The sequence below is a fragment of the Dromiciops gliroides genome, chromosome 4 (genome assembly GCF_019393635.1).
Source record: "Dromiciops gliroides isolate mDroGli1 chromosome 4, mDroGli1.pri, whole genome shotgun sequence".
NCBI lineage: Eukaryota > Metazoa > Chordata > Mammalia > Microbiotheria > Microbiotheriidae > Dromiciops > Dromiciops gliroides.
The window spans coordinates 153,064,152-153,086,202 of record NC_057864.1 but is presented as its reverse complement, the minus strand read 5'-3'; the positions used below and the strand labels follow the sequence as shown (position 1 = coordinate 153,086,202).

Below are 22,051 nucleotides of genomic sequence, written 5' to 3'. Positions count from 1 at the left end.
ATATAGGGGAGCTAGCAAGACAGTGAAAGGGGGGATGCCGGAGAACTAGGAGGACGGAACGAGGCTGGAAGATTAAGAAGACAGTAAGGAGAGGAGACAGACAGAGGAAGGAGCGGTACGGAGTAAGGGGCTTTTCAGGGGTTCATCGCTAAGGTAGTGAGAGAGAAGTTAAAGAGTGAAGCAGGGAGCTTTTGAGTGGGGGCAGTCAGCACAGGGGAGTTGGAGTGAAGGAGAAAGTTGGAGAAAGCTGGAGCATACCCTAAGGCAAGAGGCGGCAACGGCCCTTATAATATTTAAAAGCAGACAGGGTTGTGATAATTTGCATTTCTTTACCCTTATCTTTTACATTGATTTTTATAAATAAATTCTGCTTTATTATTTAATTAAGAGGTTTCTTAATCTTTTGCTTATCAATTTGGGAGCAGAACACTGTGAGAAATTTATAAAGGGCACGATACTAAATTAATAGCTATCAGATAGCCAGCCATCAAAAGTCAAAAGTCCACAGATTAGTCCTCCAGTTAGATTAGTCCCCCAGCCAAATTAGGCCCAGCTAGTCAGCTAAATATTCTTACATACATTTGAATGGCGACCACTGCAGGACTTACTGCCCAATTATAATTTTTCTAAAGTTATAATTTTTCATATAAGTACAGTATATAATTTTCCAGATTAGTTATAGTAAAAAATTTTTTATATAACATAAGTTTATCCATTAACTGGGATATAACTCCCTTTTGGAGCTAATATCTGTATTAGAGCTTCGGTCTTGGGTTTTTCTATTAACCCCTTTTTGCCTCCTACATCATTGGTAGGCACTATATGAATACTTATTCCCGACAGATCTTGGGTACAAGGCATGTTGGGGGGAAAATAAAGGTGGTAGCCAAATGAATTTGATGAGGAGGATGAGAGGTAGACACAAGGAGCAGGTCCAATCTCTCTTTTCATCCTGCCTACTTTTTCTGTATAGTAATGAAAGTTGGTCTGTGTGGCCTGGTGAAGGTAGAATATGGTGTTGGAAGTCCAGTGAAGCACTCATGTTATTGGGCCCAATTCAGAGTGAACAGGAGGCTGAAGATGGAGGGCAGAATGACTACGAGCAAGTCCCGGGACACTCTAGAAGTTTTGCCTGGAAAAAGAAAGAATTGAAAACCCAAGTCCATGAAGTCTTTGAGGCACGGTAGGGGAGTTATCAAGTAGAGTAAAAACAAGAAGGTGGAATACCTAGATTCCTCCCTTAATTTAGCCCCAATGCACTCAGGAGACCCCTTTTAACTTGATGTCTCAAGCTATAGAACTAGTACCATGAATTTCAGGTTGACTTCTTGGAGTGAAGGAGTCAGAGCTCAAGTACTTCACTTTCATTCCTCTAGTTCTTTCCCTTCTGTTGCTAGATTTTGGAAAGAATATTGGGGCGGAGATCAGGAGTACTGAATTTTAAATTGTAATTGATTATTAAGTAATTATATACATCTGTGTGTGTGTGTGTGTGTGTGTTTAATTTGCTGCCTAAATAAATAACAAGCTTGTCCAAAGCAAATGAAAATGGAAGAAAACCAGTGTGAGGGCAAATCAAAGGAAAAATTAAAAATTAATTGGAACAGGACACTGCAAAAGAATGTTCCTTAAAATAAGTAGTTGGGCTATGGGAGGAAAGATTTTTGATCCATACACTTAACTGGGGGAGGGGATAAGAGAAAGACCAAAATTCTTCTGTTTGTTTTCTGTTTTGTTTTCATCATGGGTCAATTGGAATTGTTTTGCATCTTTGTCTTGATCAGAATAGTTATATTTTTCACATTTGACATCCATACACCATTGCTGTTACTGTATACAATGTTCTTCTGGTTCTGCTCACTTCCCTTTGCATGAATTCAAATGTCTTCCCAGGTTTTTCTTAAACCATCCTGCTCATCATTTCTTTTCTTTTCTTTCTTTTCTTTTTTTTGTGGGGCAATGAGGGTTAAGTGACTTGCCCAGGGTCACACAGCTAGTAAGTGTTAAGTGTCTGAGGTCGGATTTGAACTCAGGTCCTCTTGAATCCAGAGCTGGTGCTTTATCCACTGTACCACCTAGCTGCCTGAGACCCCCAGCTTCAATGCAGAAGGCAATCTTGTAGTGGTATCTACTACAAGACAGGTGCAACTAGGCTGGGCCACCCTACTTCAGTGAGCAAGCTGCAATCTGCTGAGGCCTCAGAGCAGAAAGACAGTGATCAGGCCCCTGGTTCTCAGGAAAAGAAACTTGGAAGAGTGCACCCTGTACACCAGGAGCAGAGTTCAACTTTAAAAGGCACAAAATAAGCTAGAATATGAATAAGAAGCAGAAAAGAACCCTCACCATAGAAAACAACTATGGTGACAAGGAAGACCAAAACACAAACTCAGAAGAGAACAACACTGTCAAAATGCCTGCATTTGAAGCCTCAAAGAGAAAGAGGAATTGGTCTCACAACCAAAAAGCCTTCTTAGAAGAGCCCCAAAAGGATTTTATAAATAAAATAAGAGAGTTAGAAGAAAAATTGGGAAAAGAAATGAGAATTATGCAAGAGAGAGTCAATAACTTGGAAAAAGAAAATAACTCCTTAAAAAATACAATTAGACAAATGGAAAAGGAAATGCAAAAGCTTACTGGGGAAAATAATTCCTTAAGAATCAGAATTAGGCAGATGAATCAGAAAGCACTAAAGCAGAATTGATATAGGAGGCAAAAAGGGATTAACAGAAAAAACCAGTTAATGGATAACTTACAAGTCAGGATATTAGGTTCTCTTACCCACAATAATCAGTACCCATAATGGGAACATAAAGGGGCAGGTCATATAACAATTAAAAAAAAATGACAGCTATAGAAATTTAGACTAGAAATAAAAGAAAAATGAAGATATTTTGAAACTAGCCATGAGAACCAGAAAGACATGTGCAAAAAAGACCAATTTGTCCCCAGATTCACCTTATGATGTGTAAACCCCCAAAACACACCTCCACAGAAAAATATACCCACCTCAGGAGTTCACTTAGGACCCCAGGAACTCCAAATTAGGATAGGCCCTCCCCTGTACCTCCCAAAGGTGAAGATTATTATAATGAGACTGATAATCAATTTATCCAAACTATAAATATAACTGTCTTTTCTTTCACTATTTGAGAGATACCTTTCCACTTTTCTGGTTCTTATCCTGTGGTCACTCATAGTATTGCAATAAAACTAGGTAAACTGAGTCACTGAGTCTTGTAATTCTTTTGGGATGACCCTAATTCCATTCCACATTATTATCAAAAGAATGTAAAGGTAGAAGAAAATGTAAAATACCTCTCCAGAAAAGCAACAGACTTGGAAAATAAATCCACAAGGAGCAATTTAAGAATTGCAATTTAAGAAATATGGGACTACCTGAGTGCCATGATAAGAGAGAGAGAGAGAGAGAGAGAGAGAGAGAGAGAGAGAAGAGAGAGAGAGAGAGAGAGCCTGGACAGCATATTCATGACATTATCAAGGAGAACTGTCCCAAAGTCTTAGAGGAAGGAAAAAAATAGTCATTAGAAGAATCCACTGATCAACTCCAGAAAGAGATCCTAAAGCAAAACTCCAGGAATATTGTAGTCAAATTCCAGAATTATCAGGTGAAGGAGAAAATACTATAAGCAGCCAGAAAGAAACAATTTAAATATCAAGGAGCAACAAGCAGGATTACACAGGACCTGGCAGCTTCAACATGAAAAGAGCTGAGAGCTTGAATAGGACATTCCAGAGAGCAAAGGAACTTGGATTACAACCAGATGTACTACCCAGGAAAATTAATCATAATATTTCGGGGGAAAAGATGGGCATTCAATGAATTGGGGTATTTAAACCTTCCTGATAAAAAGTCTGGAACCAAACAGAAAATTTGATCCTCAAATACAAGACTCAAGCGAGCATAAAAAGGTAAAACAGGGGGAGAAAAACAAAACATGTTATTCAATCAGGTGAAAATGTTTACATCCCTACATGGGAAGAAGATACTTGTAACTCCTGAGAATGGTATCTCTATTAAGGCAGATAGAAGGAGTACACTTAGACAGAGGGTGTGGGTATAAGTTGATTTTGATGTCATGATATAAAAAAACCTTAAGAGGTTACAAAAAGGAATATACTGGGATAAGAGGAATGGGGAGGCATAATGGGATAAATCACATCACATGAAGTGTCACAAAAGACCTATTACAATAGAGGAAAAGAAGGGAGGGGTGAGCATTGTTTCAACCATGCTCTCATCTGATTTGGATCAATAGGGAATAACAAACTCACTCAGTCATGTATAGAAGTTTACTTTACCCTATAGGGAAGTAAGAGGGAAAAGGGAAAAGAAAAGGGTGGGGTGCTGATAGAAAGGAAAACAAAACTAGGAGGCAAAGGGGGAAAGGAAAGGAAGTAAGGCTGATAGAAGGAAGGATAGATTGATGGAAGTGGTGGTCAGAAGCAAAACATTGGTGAGAAAGGACAGGGCAAAAGGAGAGAGAAAAGTATAGACAAGGGTAAACTGGTTAATAATCATTACTATGAATGCGAATGGGATGAACTCTCACATAAAACAAAAGTGGATAGCAAAGTGGATTAAAAACCAAAATCCTACAATATGTTGTTTACAAGAAACACATTTGAAGCAGAGAGATACACACAGAATAAAGGTAAAAAACTGGAGCAGAATATATTATGCTTCAGCTGAAGTAAAAAAAAAAAAAGCAGGGGTATGAATCCTTATCTCAGACAAGCAAAGCAAAAATAGATCTAATTAAAGAGAGATAAGAAAGGAAACTACATCTTGCTAAAAGGTAACATAGATAATGAAGTAATATCAATACTAAACATATATATATATATATATATATATATATATATATATATATATATATATTACCAAGTGGTATAGCATCCAAATTCTTAGAGAAGTTAAATGAGGTACAGGAAGAGAGAGCAAAACCATATTAGTGGGGGATCCCAACCTCCCTCTCTCATAACTAGGTAAATCTAACCACAAAATAAATAAGAAATTGAGGAGATGATTAGAATTTTAGAAAAAAATAAATATGATAGACCTCAGGAGAAAACTGAATAAGGATAGAAAGGAATATACTTTTTTCTCAGCAGTACATGGCACCTACACAAAAACTGACCATATTTTAGGGCATAAAAACCTCATAGTCAAATGCAGAAAGGTAGAAATAGTAAACTCATCCTTTCCAGATCATGGCACAATAAAAATTATGTGTAATACAAGGCCATGGAAAGATAGACCAAAAATAATTGGAAAATAAATAATCTCATCCTAAAGAATGAGTGGGTCAAACAGCAAATCATAGAAACAATAATTTCATCAAAGAGAATGACAATAATGGGACAATATATCAATTTCATGGATGCAGCCAAAGCAGTTCTTAATGGAAATTTTATACCTCTAATGCCTACATGAATAAAATAGAGAAAGATGAAATCAATGAAATGGGCATGCAACTAAAAAAACTATAAAACAAATTTAAAATGCACCATTAAATATCAAATTAGAAATTCTGAAATCAAGATAGATTAATACAATTGAAAGTAAGAAAACCATAGAATTATTAAATAAAACTCAGAAGTGATTTTATATAAAAAGCAACAAAATTGATGAACCTTGCATTAATTTGATTTAAAATACAAAGAAGAACACCAAGTTACCAGCATTAAAAATGAAAAGGGTGAAATCATCAGCAAAGAAGAATAAATTTAAGCAATAATTAGGAGCTATTTTGGCCAACTGTATGCCAATAAATTTGGCAATCTAAATGAATTGGATGAATTTTTACAAAAATATAAATTGCCCAGAATAACAGAAGAGGAAATAAAATCATTAAATCAACCCATTTTACAAAAAGAAATTGAACACGCCTTCAATGAACTCCCTAAGAACACATCTCCAGGGCTAGAGGGATTTACAAGAGAATTCTACCAAACATTTAAAGAACAATTATTAGTATACCATGCAAATATTATACAAAGTATTTGGAAAAATAGGTGAAGAAAGAATCCTACCAAATTCCTTTTATGAGACAAATATGATGCTGATACCTAAACCAGGAAGAGCAAAAACAGAGAAGGAAAATTATAGACTAATTTCCCTAATGAATATTGATGCAAAAATTTTAAATAGAATCTTAGCAAAGAGATTATAGCAATTTATTACCAGGATAACACACTATGACAAGGTTTGATTTATACCAGGAATGTAGGGCTGGTTCAATATTAGAAAAACTATAAACATAATTGACCTTATCAATAACAAAACTATTGAGATAATTATCTTGAGAGATACAAGAAAAGCTTCTGACAAAATATAGTATCTAATCCTATTAAAAACTGATGAGCAGGATGCTATCAGAAAAACCTAGAAAGACTTAGCATGAGCTGATGCCAAGTGAAATGTACTGTACACAAAATAATAACAATATCATAAGATGATCTGATGTGAATGATCTAGTTATTTTCAACAATGCAATGATCCAAGACAACTCTGAAGGACTTATGAAAAATGCAATCCATCTACAGAGAAATAATTGATCGTACTTGAATACAGATGGAAGTATATTTTGTTGTTGTTATTATTTCCTTTTTCTAAAGTTTTTTTTGGTCTGCTATGTTTTGCTTGACTGCACATGTATAACTTATATTGAATTGCTTGAGTTCTTAAGGGTGGGATAGGGAGGAAGGATGAGAATTTGGAACACAAAGTTTTAAAAATCAATGTTACAATTTGTTTTTACATGTAAGATAGGGAAAATTTCTAAATTAATTAATTAATTTAAAAAATACACACTAGAGGGCATAGGAATAAATGGTGCTTTCCTTAAGATGATAAACAATATCTATCTAGAACCATCAGCAAGCATTATATGTAATGAGGAAAAGTTAGAAGTATTCTCAATAAGATCAGGGGTGAAACAAGGATGTCCAGTATCATCACTATTATTCAATATTGTACTAGAAATGTTAGCTTTAGGAATAAGGGAAGAAAAAGCAATCGAAGGAATTGGAATAGGCAAGGAAGAAACAACACTATTATTTTTTACAAATGATATGATGGTATACTTAGAGAATTCTAAAGAATCAACTAAAAATATTTGAAACAATTAGCAACTTTAGCAAAGTTGCAGGATATAAAATAAATCCACATAAATCATCAGCATTTCTTCATATGACCAACAAAGCCCAGCAGCAACAGATAGAAAGAAAAATTCCACTTAAAATAACTACAGACGATACAAAATATTTGGGAGTCTACCTGCCAAGGCAAACCCAGGAATTATATGAACACAATTACAAAACACTTTTCATATAAATATAATTGGACCTAAACAAAAGGAAAAAATATCAATTGCTCATGGGTAGGCTGAGCAAATATAAAAAAATTACAATTCTTCCTAAATTAATTTACTTATTCAGTGTCATGCCAATGAAACTACCAAAAATTATTTCATAGAGCTAGAAAAAAATAATAACAAAATTCATCTGGAAGAGCAAAAGGTCAAGAATATCAAGGAAATTAATGAAAAAAATGCAAAACAAGCTGGCCTAGCCATACCAGATCTAAAACTATATTATAAAGTGGCAACCATCAAAAGTATTCATTACTGGCTAAGAAATAGAATCATAAATTAGTGGAATAAGTTAAGCACACATAGTAAATGAATATAGTAATCTATTTGATAAACCCAAAAGCTCTAGCCTCTGAGATAAGAATTCACTATTTTACAAAAACTACTGGAGAAACTGAAAAATAGTATGATGGAAACTAGACAGAGACCAACCTTTTACATCGCAAGTACTTTTACCAAAGTAAACTAAAAAAGGGTACATGATCTAGACATAAAGGATGATACCATAGGCAAACCAGCAAAGGAAGGAATAGTTTACTTATCAGATCTATGGAAGGGGGAAGAATTTATGACCAAAGGTGAGATAGAGAAATGCATATGAGATATAAAATGGATTATTTTCAATACATTAAATTTAAAAGGTTTTGCACAAACAAAACCAATGCGACCAGAATTAGAAGGAAAACAGAAAACTGGGGAACAATTTTATAGCCAATGTTTCTGATAAAGGCCTCATTTAAAAAATATAGAGAGAACTGAATCAAATTTCTAAGAATACAAGCCATTCCCCAATTGACTAATGGTCAAAGGACATGAATAGGAAGTTTTCAGATGAAAAAATTAAAGTTATATATAGACATATGAAAAAATATCCTTAATCACCACTGATTAAAGAAATGCAAATTAAACCTACTCCGAGGTACCACCTCACACCTATCCAAATGGTAATATTACAAAAACAGGAAAATGATAAATGTTGGAGAAGATATGGGAAAATTGGAACACGAATGCATTGTTGGTGGAATTCTGAACCGATCCAACCATTCTGGAGAGTAATTTAGAACCATGCCCCAAAGACTACAAAACTATGCATACCCTTTGACCTAGTAATACCACTATTAGATTTATATACAAAAGAGATCATTAAAAGGGTGAAAGGACCCACATGTGCAAAAATATTTATAGCTGCACTTTTTGTAGTGGCAAAGAATTGGAAATCAAGGGGATGCCCATCAATTGGGGGATGGCTGAACAAGCTGTCATATATTAATGTAATGGCATACTATTGTGCTATAAAAATGACAAGTAAGCAGATTTCAGAAAAATTGGAAAGACTTACATGAACTGATGCTGAATGAAATTAGCAGAACCAAGACAACAGTGTACAGTAAAACAAAATTTTGTGATGATCAAGTGTGATAGATTTAGCTTTTCTCAGCAATACAATGATCTAAGACAGTGCCAAAAGACTCATGATGGAAAATGCCCTACACATCCAGAAAAAGAACTAGGGAGTCTGAATGCAAATTTAAAGATACTATTTTCACTTTTTTGTTGTTTTTTTCTTCTTTCTTGTGTTTTTTTTTCCTTTCATTCTGATTCTTCTCTCACAACATGACTAATGTGGATATGTGCTTAACGTGACTTTAATGTATAACCTGTATCAGATTGCTTGCTGACTTTGGGAGGGGGGAATGAAAGGAGGGAGGGAGAAAAAATTGGAACTCAAAATCTTACAAAAATGTTGAAATTATCTTTCCATGTAATTGGAAAATAAAATACTATTTTTTAAAAAATACCTCCACATATATGAATGTAATGGAATACTATTCTGCTGTAAGAAATGATGAACAGGCAGATTTCAGAGAAACCTGCAAGGACTTGCATGAACTGATGATGAGTGAGATGAGCAGAACCAGAAGAACATTATACATAGTATCAACATTATGTGTTGATCAACTGTGATAGACTTGATTCTTCTCAGCAATACAATGGTCCAAGATAGTTCCAAAGAACTCAGGATGGAAAATGCTCTCCAAATCCAGAAAAAAAAAAAAAAAGAACTGTGGAATATGTTTGACTTTTTTTTTTTTTTTTTGCCGGGCAATGGGGGTTAAGTGACTTGCCCATGATCACACAGCTAGTAAGTGTCAAGTGTCTGAGGCCAAATTTGAACTCAGGTACTCCTGAATCCAGGGCCAATGCTTTATCCACTGCGCCACCTAGCTGCCCCCCAGAACTGTGGAATATGGATGCAGGTTGAACCATAGTATTTCCTCTGGTTTTTGATGCTGTTGTTTTTCTTTTTTGAGGTTTTTCCTTTTTGCTCTGATTCTTCTTTCATGGCAAGACTAACGCAGAAATATGTTTAATGTGATTATACATATAAATCACAGCGAGGGAGAAAAATTGAAATTATAAATCTTATAAAAACAAATATTGAAAACTATCTCTACATGTAACTGGAAAATAATAAAATACTTTTATAATTTGAAGAATATATTAAAAATAATTTTTAAAATATGTAAAAAAAATTTTTTAATTACCTCCACAGAGATCACTGACAAAAATGGTATAGGAGCTGTTGCTGACAGGGTTCCTGGCAGTACAGGTATACTGGTCATAGTCACCAGGTTTCCAAGTGATGCTGAGGATGGGTCCTTCACTGTTTTCATTAGCTCCTTGTCTCACAGGTATCCAGTTGTATGTTATACTCTCTCTTACTTGTTCCACAGAACATGTCACATTGACTAGACAGGTACCATTATCATTGGTCTTAGGCCCCGATGTAATGTTTGGCTCTGTCAGTCTCTCTGCATAAAAAGGATAAAAATATAGAATTCGATTAGATGTTTTGATTATGTTCCTCTCCCTATAAAGGTGGTCAATGATTTCCTATGTCAGAACCCTGGGCTTCAGATTTCTGCTCTGGAGTACCACAGAGGAGAGGAAATCAGTGACTTTAGACAATTACCATCCAGTTCCAGTTGCCAACATTACTTAAGTATGCACACCCAGAGCCACAAAGAAGTAGAGTGTCTTGGTAGGAAACAACTTCTTTTACATAAACAGAAGTGTGTGAGGTGTATAACAGGTACTGGTTTCTCAGTACCATTTGTAGGTAAGTACATTTTTAAGTACCATTCTCTTACCATTTGTAAGAGGCTGGAGACTGCCATTACATTTGTGGTACAGAGAGTGATAGTGCCCAAGGTAGTCATGTTTTTCTCCAAGCATTCTGGGAAACTCCTTTACCTGTTCTAGGTTGCTGTTGATCAGAAAAGGATAGGAGGAAGAGGACAGTTATTCACAGATAGTGGTACCCTTGTCTAGGGGCAAAGTAAGGGATAATACGTCCTCCTTATAAGCTTAAGATGTTCTATCATATGAGAAATCATTTATCCTTAACTATATGCACATGGAATTCTAGTATGTTAGAGATGAAAGGAACCCAAAGACTATCTAGTTCAACATCTCATCCCATTCAAAGATTCTATTTGCAACATCTCATCTGGCCTCTGTTTGAACACAATAAAACAGAGAGCCAAACCTCACAAAGCAGTCCACTCCAATTTGAAATAATTCTAGTTGTTAGAAAGTTCTTCTTTACATTAAATCACTGTAACTCATAGTATCATAGACTTAGGGATCTGAGAAGGTATCTAGACCCACCCCTTCATTTGACATATAGGAAACTGAGGTTTCAAAATGTGAAGTGATTTGCCCAAAGTAACACAAATGTTAAGGGGCAGAATTAGGATTTGTAAAAGAGTCAGAATATTATAAAGTAATCCCCCAAGAGCTCAGCCATCTTGTAGTTCATTATTGTTCTCTAACTGAATTCCCCCCAGAACATGTGGGATCAAAGCACATTTCTGCTCAAAGGAGAGCACCCATGTTTGGTGGGCCTGCCTTTGCCTTGACCTATTGGCCTTTACCTTCATCCCTATTCTGGCCTGGCCTGATTTTCTTCCTTCTAATGGACCCAGTTTCACCTGGTGGTTCTTCTCTCCATTTTATTTTTCTCTTTTAAAAATATCTTGTTAATAATTTACCACTGAAAATCATGATAACCAGCTAAATGCTCTTGGTAACTATGTTGAAATTAATTTTAATGGATGATTTGTCATAACATTCTCCTATCAGTTCCTTTAAGTCCTCATCAAGATTCTTTGTCCATTCATTCTCATTTACTTTTCCTTCTATTTGGTAATAGTGTATGTTCTCCAAGCTCTCCTTTGTCCATCTTGCATTATTTAATAAAATTCTTTCCATATTTCTTAAGATGTATATCTCATATTTGGCATTAATTATATGATAGCTTTTATTATATTAATATATCTTAATTTATTCTACCATTCCCCACCAATAGGTGGACATTTAGGTTGTTTCCAGGTTTTCATGATTACATGCAATCATTCTATGGCAATCTTACCAGAAATAGATTTTTAAAAAAATTATTGTTGTTACTTTTAATTAAACACACATAAGCTTTTATGGCCGATGTCCCTAAAAAACAGTGAAATTATGCAGTCAAAAGGTACAACTACTCTTGTAATTTTTCCAGTGTAATCATAGATTCCTGTGTAAAAAAAAAAAAAAAAAGATTGTGCAAGTTGGCGATCCTGCAATGATGGATGTGAACACCTGTTCTTCCACAACATCTAATTATTTTTGTCAATTTGATCAGTGAGAGATAGTATAGCAAAAGGGTTTAAATTTGCATCTCTTGAATTCTATCTTCCTATTCTCCAGTCTTCCTCATTGCAGGATTATCTTGCCCAAAAGTATTCCTGTGTGATTGTCATCTCAAATTCATCAAAATAGAACTCATTATCTTCCCCCCAGGCAGACCCAAACTTCTTTTGTATTTCTCAATTACTTCTAAGGACACCACCATCTTTCCCATTCCCGGTTCACTATCTTATTGTCATCCTTGACTCCTCTCAGCCAAATCTTGTTCTATCTCTGTAACATTACATATAGTACGTATGTGTGTGTATGTGTGTGTGTATGTGTAAATAGACAGAAATGTACATACATATGTGTCCCTTCCTATATACTTTGTTGCCTTGCATGTCTTGTCTGTTCAGAACTAATGTACCTTGATAAAAGCTTTATCCATCTATATCAGCTTTCTTTCCCTGCACATTCCTCCAGAACTTAAGTTCTGCCCCTCTTGGATTATGGAGACTTCCAGTTCTGTCCTGTCTACCCCAATTCCCTTCTTAGATTGCACCCTCCTGCCAGCTTTATCCTATTGTTCCTGATGCCCCAGTATGGCACTAATCTTCTATGAACACATCTTTTGTGATGTCACTTTGGGGCTCAAGTATCCATAATAGCTCCATATTGTGTCAACTCACAAATCTCCTGCTTGTCTCTCAAGGATCACTCTCCAACCTTCTCAATGTTCTCCAAAATCCATCCTTGAGTAAAGCTGATGTCTCCACTGTCCCAAAAGTATGCAAAGGAAATCACACTTAATCCAACCTCTGAGTTTTCTCCATGTTTCTACCCTCATCTTGAATGTACACTTTTTATCCTTTTTACTTGACAAAAATTAGCCCATACTTCCTCCTAGTCTAGCTGAAGCCTCAACCCCACCACACCCCTGATCTTTCCCCATTTCTGCTTAACTTACCATATACATCCAGCCTGATGTGCTCTGAGAGTTCCTGTTTTGTACTCAGTAAGGAAGTTCTGAGTATATAGGTGCTACTGTCCTCCTTCTGAAGCTGTTGGATATGTAAAGTGTTATTATCAGCATCAAATTGGATCCGTGGTTTCAGATTAGGTAGGAACATTGTAGTTCCTTCTTCTTTGGTCCATATCAAGATCTTCTGGGTCTCGTTGTAGAACCAAGTGACTTCTGAATAGGGTCCATGAAAGCCTTCAGAGTTCTTGAGCTGAACAGATTCACCAACAGCACGTACCACCTTTCTTAATGAGTGAACTGCCAATCAGAGTCACAGAAAGAACCTAGTTAGTGATTGGACAATAAAAACATAGCCCAGAGGGAGTACCTTGGTTGAGGTGTGATTAGAGGGCTCTATCATACTATCAGGAATAATAATAGCTAATGTTTACATTATGATTTAAGGTTTGCCAAGTACTTTATACTACACATGATCTCACAAGAACCTCAAAACAAATCTACAAGATGAGGACTATGGGTATTTTTATACCCATTTTATAGATAAGGAAACTAAGGCTGATAGAAATTAAGTGATCTGCCCACAGAAACCTGGCTAGTGTCCAAGCTCGTATTCAAAACTGACTGCCAGGATCCTGTGAACTATAATACAGGTAGAGCTGAGAATGGAGAATGGTTAAGACAATGATGTTTAGAACACAGCTATGATTGACCTTATATGAGAATCATCATCATGCATCCCCTTAGTGATGTACATAAGATCTTAGAAGGCTTGCAAAACAGCCCACTTTATAAAACCTTTCCTAGGGGCAGCTAGATGGTGCAGTGGATAGAGCACTGGCCCTGAAGTCAGGAGGACCTGAGTTCAAATCCAGCCTCAGACACTTAACACTTACTAGCTGTGTGACCCTAGGCAAGTCACTTAACCCCAATTGCCTCACTAAAACAAAACAAAACAAAACAAACAAACAAACAAAAAAAAAACACCTTTCCTAGAAAGATATATAGTCCAGAAGAACAGAAATACATGCATGCTATTTGTGAGAAAATAATGGGTTTTGGAACACCCAGCAGGGCCGCTTAAGGGGATAATATTAAGATTTATTGGATTGACTTTGCTGATTAACTCACTTAAAGTTAACTTAATTAAAACCACCCCTACCTGAAAGCCTGGTCCTCAGAGGGTGTGTTCTCTGAACTCTGACCTCAGCACATTGTCCTCATGGACCACGCTCAAGTGCAGTGAATCAGTAGATTTGAATGATGCTAGGCAATTAGTTTTGAGCAGTGTGGAAGGGCCATCTCTCCTCCGGACCTGAAGAAAGCTTACTCTCAGAGAGGCTCTCAGACAAGCTGGTGGTAGAGGACTTGGAGAAAGGTGGAAGCCAGGTTGAGCTCTATCCATCCTCTAGGATAGATAGGCCTTCTTAACTTTCTGAGCCACGTGTTCTCTCTTTACTAATATTTAATATACTTTAATAAATGCTTAATGCCCCCAAAACTGGTGCTAAAGCTTCTAATTTATAAGTAACAAATATATTAGAAACCCAGTTAATTTTCCCCAAACTTGGGACAGAAATAAGGTGATCACATATAATTTTAAACACCACATGGTAAAACTGCCCAGGTAACTAGTCTCCTTAAAGCTGTGCTTGAAGATATCTCACCTGTCTCTCATTCTGTCTCTCCTTTCAACACATCATAAGGACTTCTTATAGTCACAGTATAAGGACCAGTTTAAGAATATAAGGTCAAAAGTGTAGGCTCACCCTGCTTTTACATGATACTTCATAACTGGAAAGAGGTTGATGATCTCAGTAGGGTTACTTGTAGCAAATGATGTTTTCCTGTAACCACAGTCCAGTTGTTTCGCCTCCATGATTATGGTTATATATGTGAATATTGTGGCAAAAGTGAGCTTTGTCACAGGCTCTAGTTACCAGGAGATTTGATATTAAGTGATCAAATGAAGTTTAGTGGCAAGGCTAAAAAAATGCAGTTCTACTGTAGGTTAAGAACCACTTATGTCAAGTTCTGGCTTTATCTTGACTTTAGAACACTTTTATATGCTGAAATAAAGGGATAGTGAGTCACCTTCAGTCCTTGAGCCATGCTTTCTTGATCCATAAAATGGGGATGATGATCCACCCTTCCTATTTAAAGTGATCACTTATATTTGACTCTTGGGTGAAGGGTAAGGAGATGTCTACAAGCCTTACTTGGTCTATCAGGGGATGTGTATTTTCTTTGTGCTCATATGCAATGATTATAACATATTTCTGCTAATACACATGGATAAAATCCCATAAACCAGTGCAGAATTGACTACAGAAACATTCTTTAAAATTTCTGTGATGTCATAAAAAATGTTAGAAATGCCAGACATTTGAAGAAAAATTATAAAACAAAAACAGAAAAAAGATTCCAAGACTTAGACTAATAATCTTGATGTTGATATTCAGCAAAATTTCAAGATATATTATCCCCAAAAAAGAGATGATTCTTGGAAGTTAGCATAAAGTCACCAACAAGTTATAACAATTTTATAGCAATTTAAAATTAATAATAGAATTACAATTCTTTTTACATGTTCAATTATGCAAAACATTACCATGTTAGTCATCTTGTATAAGAAAACTTGAATAAAAGAAAAAAATGAAAGAAAGTGAAAATTAGCATGCTTCAGTCCATGTTCAATCAATATCGGTTCTTTCTTTGGAGATGGCTAGTATGCTTCATCATTAGTCTTTTGGGACTGTCTTGGATCATTGTATTGCTGAAAATAGTTGTCATTCACAGTTCTTCAAACAATATTGCTGTCTCTGTGTGCAATGTTCTCTTGGTTCTGCTCACGTCACTATATATCAGTTCATATAAATCTTTCCAGGCCTTTCTGAAATCATCCTGCTTGTCATTTCTCATAGCACAATAATATTCCATAGGACTATCATTCTTATAGATTAGAAAAAATATAACTGGATTTCAGAAAGATATTTAAAAATCTAAAGACTTTTTTTTAACAGTGTTGGAACAAGTTTAAATGATGTAGATTGGATGACAGTCAAGTTAGATGGATGTATAACTGACTGAACAGCCATACTCAGAGACTGTTGATTAGTGGTTCAATGGGAACTGGAAAGAGTCAATGTTGATGTGCCTTAGAGGCCTGTGCACAGCCATCTGTTCAACACTTTTTATCTATTCAGTAACTTGGATGAAGACTTAAAAAGGATATTTGTAAAGATCACAACTGACCCTATGCTTGACTACATGGTCTCTAAGATCCATTTCATCTTTAAAATTTTGTGATTTTCTATCTGATTGACAGAATCAGAGATTAAAAACCTGACCCCACTATGCCTCATACAATGATCTAGAACAATTCCAAAGGATTCATGATGAAAAAATGCTATCCACCTCCAGAGAGAGAAGTGAGGACCTCTGGGTGTAAATTGAACTATAATGTTCTCACTTTATTTCTCTTGTTTATTTTTGTTTTTTTACAACATGCCTATTTGTTTCCCATGATTTCATATGGATAATTGATATAATATTGCTTGCTTTTTCAATGGGTTGGAGGTAGAGAGTTTAAAACTCAAATTTTTAGGGGCAGCTAGGTTGCACAGTAGATAGAGCACCGGCCCTGGAGTCAGGAGTACCTGAGTTCAAACCTGGCCTCAGACACTTGACACTTACTAGCTGTGTGACCTTGGGCAAGTCACTTAACCCCAATTGCCTCACTAAAAACAAACAAAACTCATTTTTTTTCCATTTAAGAAATTTATTACATCAAAAACAAATAAAGAAATACAACCAAACTTAAAACCCAAACCAACCCAAAGATACAAGATCATAATAAATTATAAATACAATTTTATTTTTTTCTAAAAGAACAAAAACCCAAACCAATAATCCAATATGCATTTATGAAATGCCTATTGTACCCAGAACATTCTGCTAGGCACAGGGCAAAGACAAAATCAGAAACAATTCCTGCCCCAAAGGATCTTATTTTCTATTTGTGTCTTACTAAATGTGAATAGGTAAGTATATACAAGATAATTTGAGGAGGGAGAGAGTGCTGACAACTAGGGGAAATCAGAAAAGCTTATTATAGGGCATGGCACATGAAAGAGCCTAGAAATTTGTGAGAACTAATTATCTTGGGGGGGGCGCTACTCAGTTTTCTCTACTTTCCTAGTCCTTTCTTCCTTCTCCTCCCCCCTTCCCCCGCCCCAATTCCAAACTCCAGTTCTCCTTGAAAGTAAGACTCATTTTGGTCAGGTCCATTCAAACCATACCTAGTTGAAAGCTATTGTGCTCTGATGAGCTTGGGTGGGGTCTATATTCTTTCTCTGATGTCTTTTTGACCCATATTTGAGTGACCTAAGTCATGTATCCCAAGACTTCATTTTAATATAACACACCTCCAATCATGTCAACCATTTAGATTTGATTGAACTTGACCAATTAGATTTGATTACTATGTGATGAACCACCTGCAGCAAGAAGGGCATATAAGCTGTGACCCCACCACCTCTGGGGGGTCTTTGGTCTGAGAGAGACAGCCATTGGCCATCTTTTTATTAATAACCTGCCAGTCTATTAATAAAATTATTAAATTACCCCAAAACTATGTCTCTTGTATTTTTAATCATCACAATTTTAAGAGGTAGAGTTGTAGAAGGAATACAATCCAGACATAAAAGATGGTGGGTGCAAAACCACAGAAGTAGGAAGTGGAATACTAAGTTCAGTGAACATAAAATCTCTCATTTTGTCTGAAACATAGAATTCATAAAGAGAAATATTATAAAATAAATAGGAAAGGTAGCCTAAAGTCAGTTTGTGAAGAGCTTTAAATCATTAACAATTAGATAAATGCAAATTAAAACAACTCTGATGTCCCACCTCACACCTATCAGATTGTCTAACATGACAGAAAAAGAAAATAACAATTACTGGAGAGGTTATGAAAAAATAAGTAATTTAATATACTAGTGTAATTATGAATTGGTCAAACTCTTCTGGAGTATAATTTGGAACTATGCCCAAAGGGCTACAAAACTGCATACCCTTTCACTCATCAATATCACTACTAGTTCTGTATCTCAAAGAGATTTTTTTTTTTTAAAGTAAAAGGACCTGTATTTACAAACACATTTATGACAGCTCTTTGGAAATTGAGGAGATGCCCATCAATTGAGAAATAGCTGAACAAGTTGTAGTATATGATTGTGATGAAGTACTACTGTGCTATGGGAAATAATGAAGAGATTGGTTTCAGAAAAACCTGGGAAGACATGTGAAGATGCAAAGTGAAATGAACAGAACCAGGCGAGCATTGCATACAGTAACAGCAATATTATAACAATAATCAGCCATAAAAGACAGCTACTCTGATCAATACAATGACCCTTGACCATTATAAAATAAAAGATTATGAAAATGAACAAACAAAAAGTCTCTTGCTTTGGAGTTTTTGCCCCTGACACATGGTCAAGGACAAAAGGGAATTGTCTGATGGGGAAGGAAGCTTACTCCCAATTCTCTATTTGGCATTTAAAGTCAACCTGGGTCCCACCTTAGCCTTCCACCTCAATTATCTGTTACTCTCTTACACGCACACTACATTTCAGTCAAATTAGCTTCTAACTATTGTTCATTACACAGAACATTCCATCTCTTCTTCCTGTGCCTTTTCCCAGGCTGTTCTACACTTGAAATGAATTTTCTTCTCACCTCAACTTCTTCAAATTCCTAATTTCCTTTAAAGTTCAATGAAAATACTTCCTCCTGCAAGAGACCTTTCTTGATCATCATCTCCTTCCTTCTCAACTATTATTAGTGCCTCCCATCCCCCAAATTATCCTAGATTTACTTTGTGTATATTTTTATGTATTTATATGTGACTGTATTATTTACCTCAATTGATTGTACACTACTTGAGTTCAGGGACTATATAATTTTTATCTTTGTATTCCAAACATTTAACATGGCTCCTGATACACAGCAGGCACTTTTAATAAATTTGTATTGATTGATTAAAATCAAATTAGAGCTAGGTGGCACAGTGGATAAAGCACCAGCCCTGGATTCAGGAGTACCTGAGTTCAAATCTGGCCACAGACACTTGACACTTACTAGCTGTGTGACCCTGGGCAAGTCACTTAACCCCCATTGCCCTGCAAAAAAAACCAATCAACCAACCAACCAACCAACAACAACAAAACAACAACAACAACAAAAAAATCAAATTAGACCCTATGAGGTAGACTAAACAGGTTTAATTACCTTCAATGGTACTGGAGAAAATTTATAGTAAAAGAGACTAAATGATTTGTTCAGAGCCGAGACTCCTAGAATCACAGACTGCTATAATTGAGTCATTTAGAAGTTATGTAGTCCAACACTTGTTTTATAGATAAGGAAGCTGAAATCCAGAGAAATGTCTTTCCCAAGAATCTAGATCTTCTTGTCTGCATGTCTAGTGCTCAAGAAAATTATTTATACCTGTAATGGGCCCGGGGTACCTCAGAAGTTTTATGGGGGAAATCAAGGAACCTTCTCCTTGAGAAACTAAACCAAAGGACAGACACACCTAAAAAGATGAAAGGTACCAGATCTGAACTGAGATTAACTCCAGGACCACCACCCTTCATTCTAGCCTCTCCCACTCCTTGGAGAGATGAGATTAGGTGTGGCTGCTGCCTTTGTGGGATGAAGTGGGCAGAGATGGCTTGAGAGATCTGTGGGGACCAATTTTTAATTGGGGAGTGTTAGCTAAGCGGCTCGCTGCAATATTGGGGCAAGGAAGGAAACTGGCAGCCTCCCTCAAAACAGAACAAGATTGATTTTAACAGGAACAAACTTAAAAAAAACCCACACAAACAGGATCAGTAGGATCAAGGGAAAGGAAATAAAAATGGGGAAAGGGAAATTATAATACCTGAAAAATACCACCACCCAGGAATCAGCTGATAATACGCAGCAGAACACCTGTCGCTCTCCAGCTTCCACCTAGAATGCCCAATTCTCCTCCCCCAAACCTAGAGATACCCCACACAGTTCCAGCCAATGGGATGGCCGCTCTGACAGCCACATGACTGCCCTCACTAGGCTTCCAATTATTATAATTTTGCCAGGCCCACGTAGGCATCGGGGAGTGGTGATGACGTGAGGTGGCAGAGCCCTGGCAACAGCTACAACCAGTGGGTGGAGTACCGTGCAGTTTGCAGAGCCCCAGGCCAGTGCTCGCCAAGGCATAAAAACCTCAAATAACCATTAATTCTTTACAGATCGGAATCACCCCTCACCCAACTTCCTCCAGCCACCATAAGTGGGGGATGGACCTCCTCCAATAAGGGAACTTTCCACAGTCAGATGATTACAAAAGTATCTGCCTGTTTCCTGCTCAAGGAGAAAGGTATCTCAGAGAGCCATGCCTTCTGTCCATGAGAAGAAATCCAAGGACTTCTCTCTTGGTTTCCTTTCCCTAGCACCTAAATAAAACATTATTTTATTCTAATTGTATTTGTGTGCAAGAGGTTGTAATTCTTTAAAGAGGAATTTCTAAGGACCCCTACCTCAAACCCCCATCAATTTCCCCCATAAAAATACCCATACAAAATTGCTGATGAAAGAGGATGTTGGAATAAATAGATTGAATGAATCTAGGTGCGGTTGAATGGTCAATAATTCCTGAAAGGCTATGATAGTAGGAAGTGTAACAGACCTTTGGCTTTGACAGGGGACCTAAGTTAACACCTCTCATGGTCTTTAGCATTTTATACTTCCAGGTAGTCAGTTTAAATCTAGCCCAAAGGACTATCACAGAAGGAAAGAAGGGCAATTATAACATCCTGTATCAGAAAAATCATCAGAGCTAGAAGACAGATCATGGTGTGATTGAAAGGCAGTTAGGAAGAGAGAGCAAAGTTGAAAAATTAGAATCCTGAGACTAGATCTATAAATTCAGAGCAGTCAGTCAGACAGGTCTCCTAACTTGGATGTTATAGAATACATCCAAAGGAGCTGGCCTGAGAAAGGGAAGACATGAGGGACTTAAGCATATAAAAAGCAAAAAATCTTCATGGCTGACTTCCTCGTCTGTCCCTGGCTTTGTCAGCACCCTTCTATTACCTCACTGACACCCATCTTGACTTCCTTCCTTTGCCCATATCTCTCTTTTAGCTGTCCCTTGTTGGAAAGGAGAATTAGACTCATATGAAATAAAATATACCTGCCAACTCTCTCAGCTAAGGCTGACACAGTGCTATGAAGGGACCAGACATTATACTCGCTGATGAATTGTCACACCATCTTCTCTCTACCTCAAACCCCTGAACCTCTGAGCAAAGAGATAGCTGAGAATGAATATCAAGTACCTTGAGAGGAGATCATGAGCATGAGCAGACACACCTTCCACCCGTTTCCCAAGGCCTCTGAGAGTAGGGCCATAGCCAAGCATCAGTTTGAGACCTTTTGTCGTCTTGTGGTTATTCAACCCCTTGAAGAGGAAAGACAGCAGTCTCTCATGCCTCCTCTTCCTCTTCCTCTTCTGTGAGATCACATCCTTTCTGTAATAAACTGTGGAGCCTGAAAGCAAAGGGTGGAAATGAGGAGCTTGTGGTATCTGTTGAACATTCATTTTTACAACTTTGTGACTTTCAGCAAATGAGTAAGCAAAGTTATGGTTGTTGTACTGAATTGAATTTAAGTGAGGGAGGGCTATGCAAGGTCACCAACCCTAAACTTCACTCTCTCCTCCAGAGCCATCTAGGTCCAGTGGCAAGATCTATATCAGGATGGCCCCAGATGTTTTAAAGTAATTTGGGTTAAGTGAATTGCCCAGAGTCACACAGCTAGTCAGTTTCTGAGGTGAGATTTGAATTTAGGTCCCAGGCTCATGGTAGCACAGAGAATTCTAAACCTTTTTAAGATGTCCAGTTTCTTATTTGTGGAGGTTATTGGGAGACACTGAGGTGAAATGGAGAAATGT

At 36.7% G+C, this 22,051-nt stretch overlaps 1 protein-coding gene across 1 annotated transcript; it reads right to left on the bottom strand.

The window, feature by feature from the left end:
- Window positions 1-719: 719 nt before the first annotated feature.
- CD48 (CD48 molecule) lies at window positions 720-21,573 on the bottom strand. The gene is made up of 4 exons (XM_043964710.1): window positions 21,438-21,573; window positions 13,039-13,350; window positions 9,941-10,207; window positions 720-1,132 (listed from the first exon to the last, which is right to left on the bottom strand). The coding sequence occupies exons 1-4, from the start codon at window positions 21,508-21,510 to the stop codon at window positions 1,044-1,046; spliced, it is 741 nt and encodes a 246-aa protein (XP_043820645.1). The 5' UTR covers window positions 21,511-21,573; the 3' UTR covers window positions 720-1,043.
- Between the last annotated feature and the right edge of the window lie 478 nt (window positions 21,574-22,051).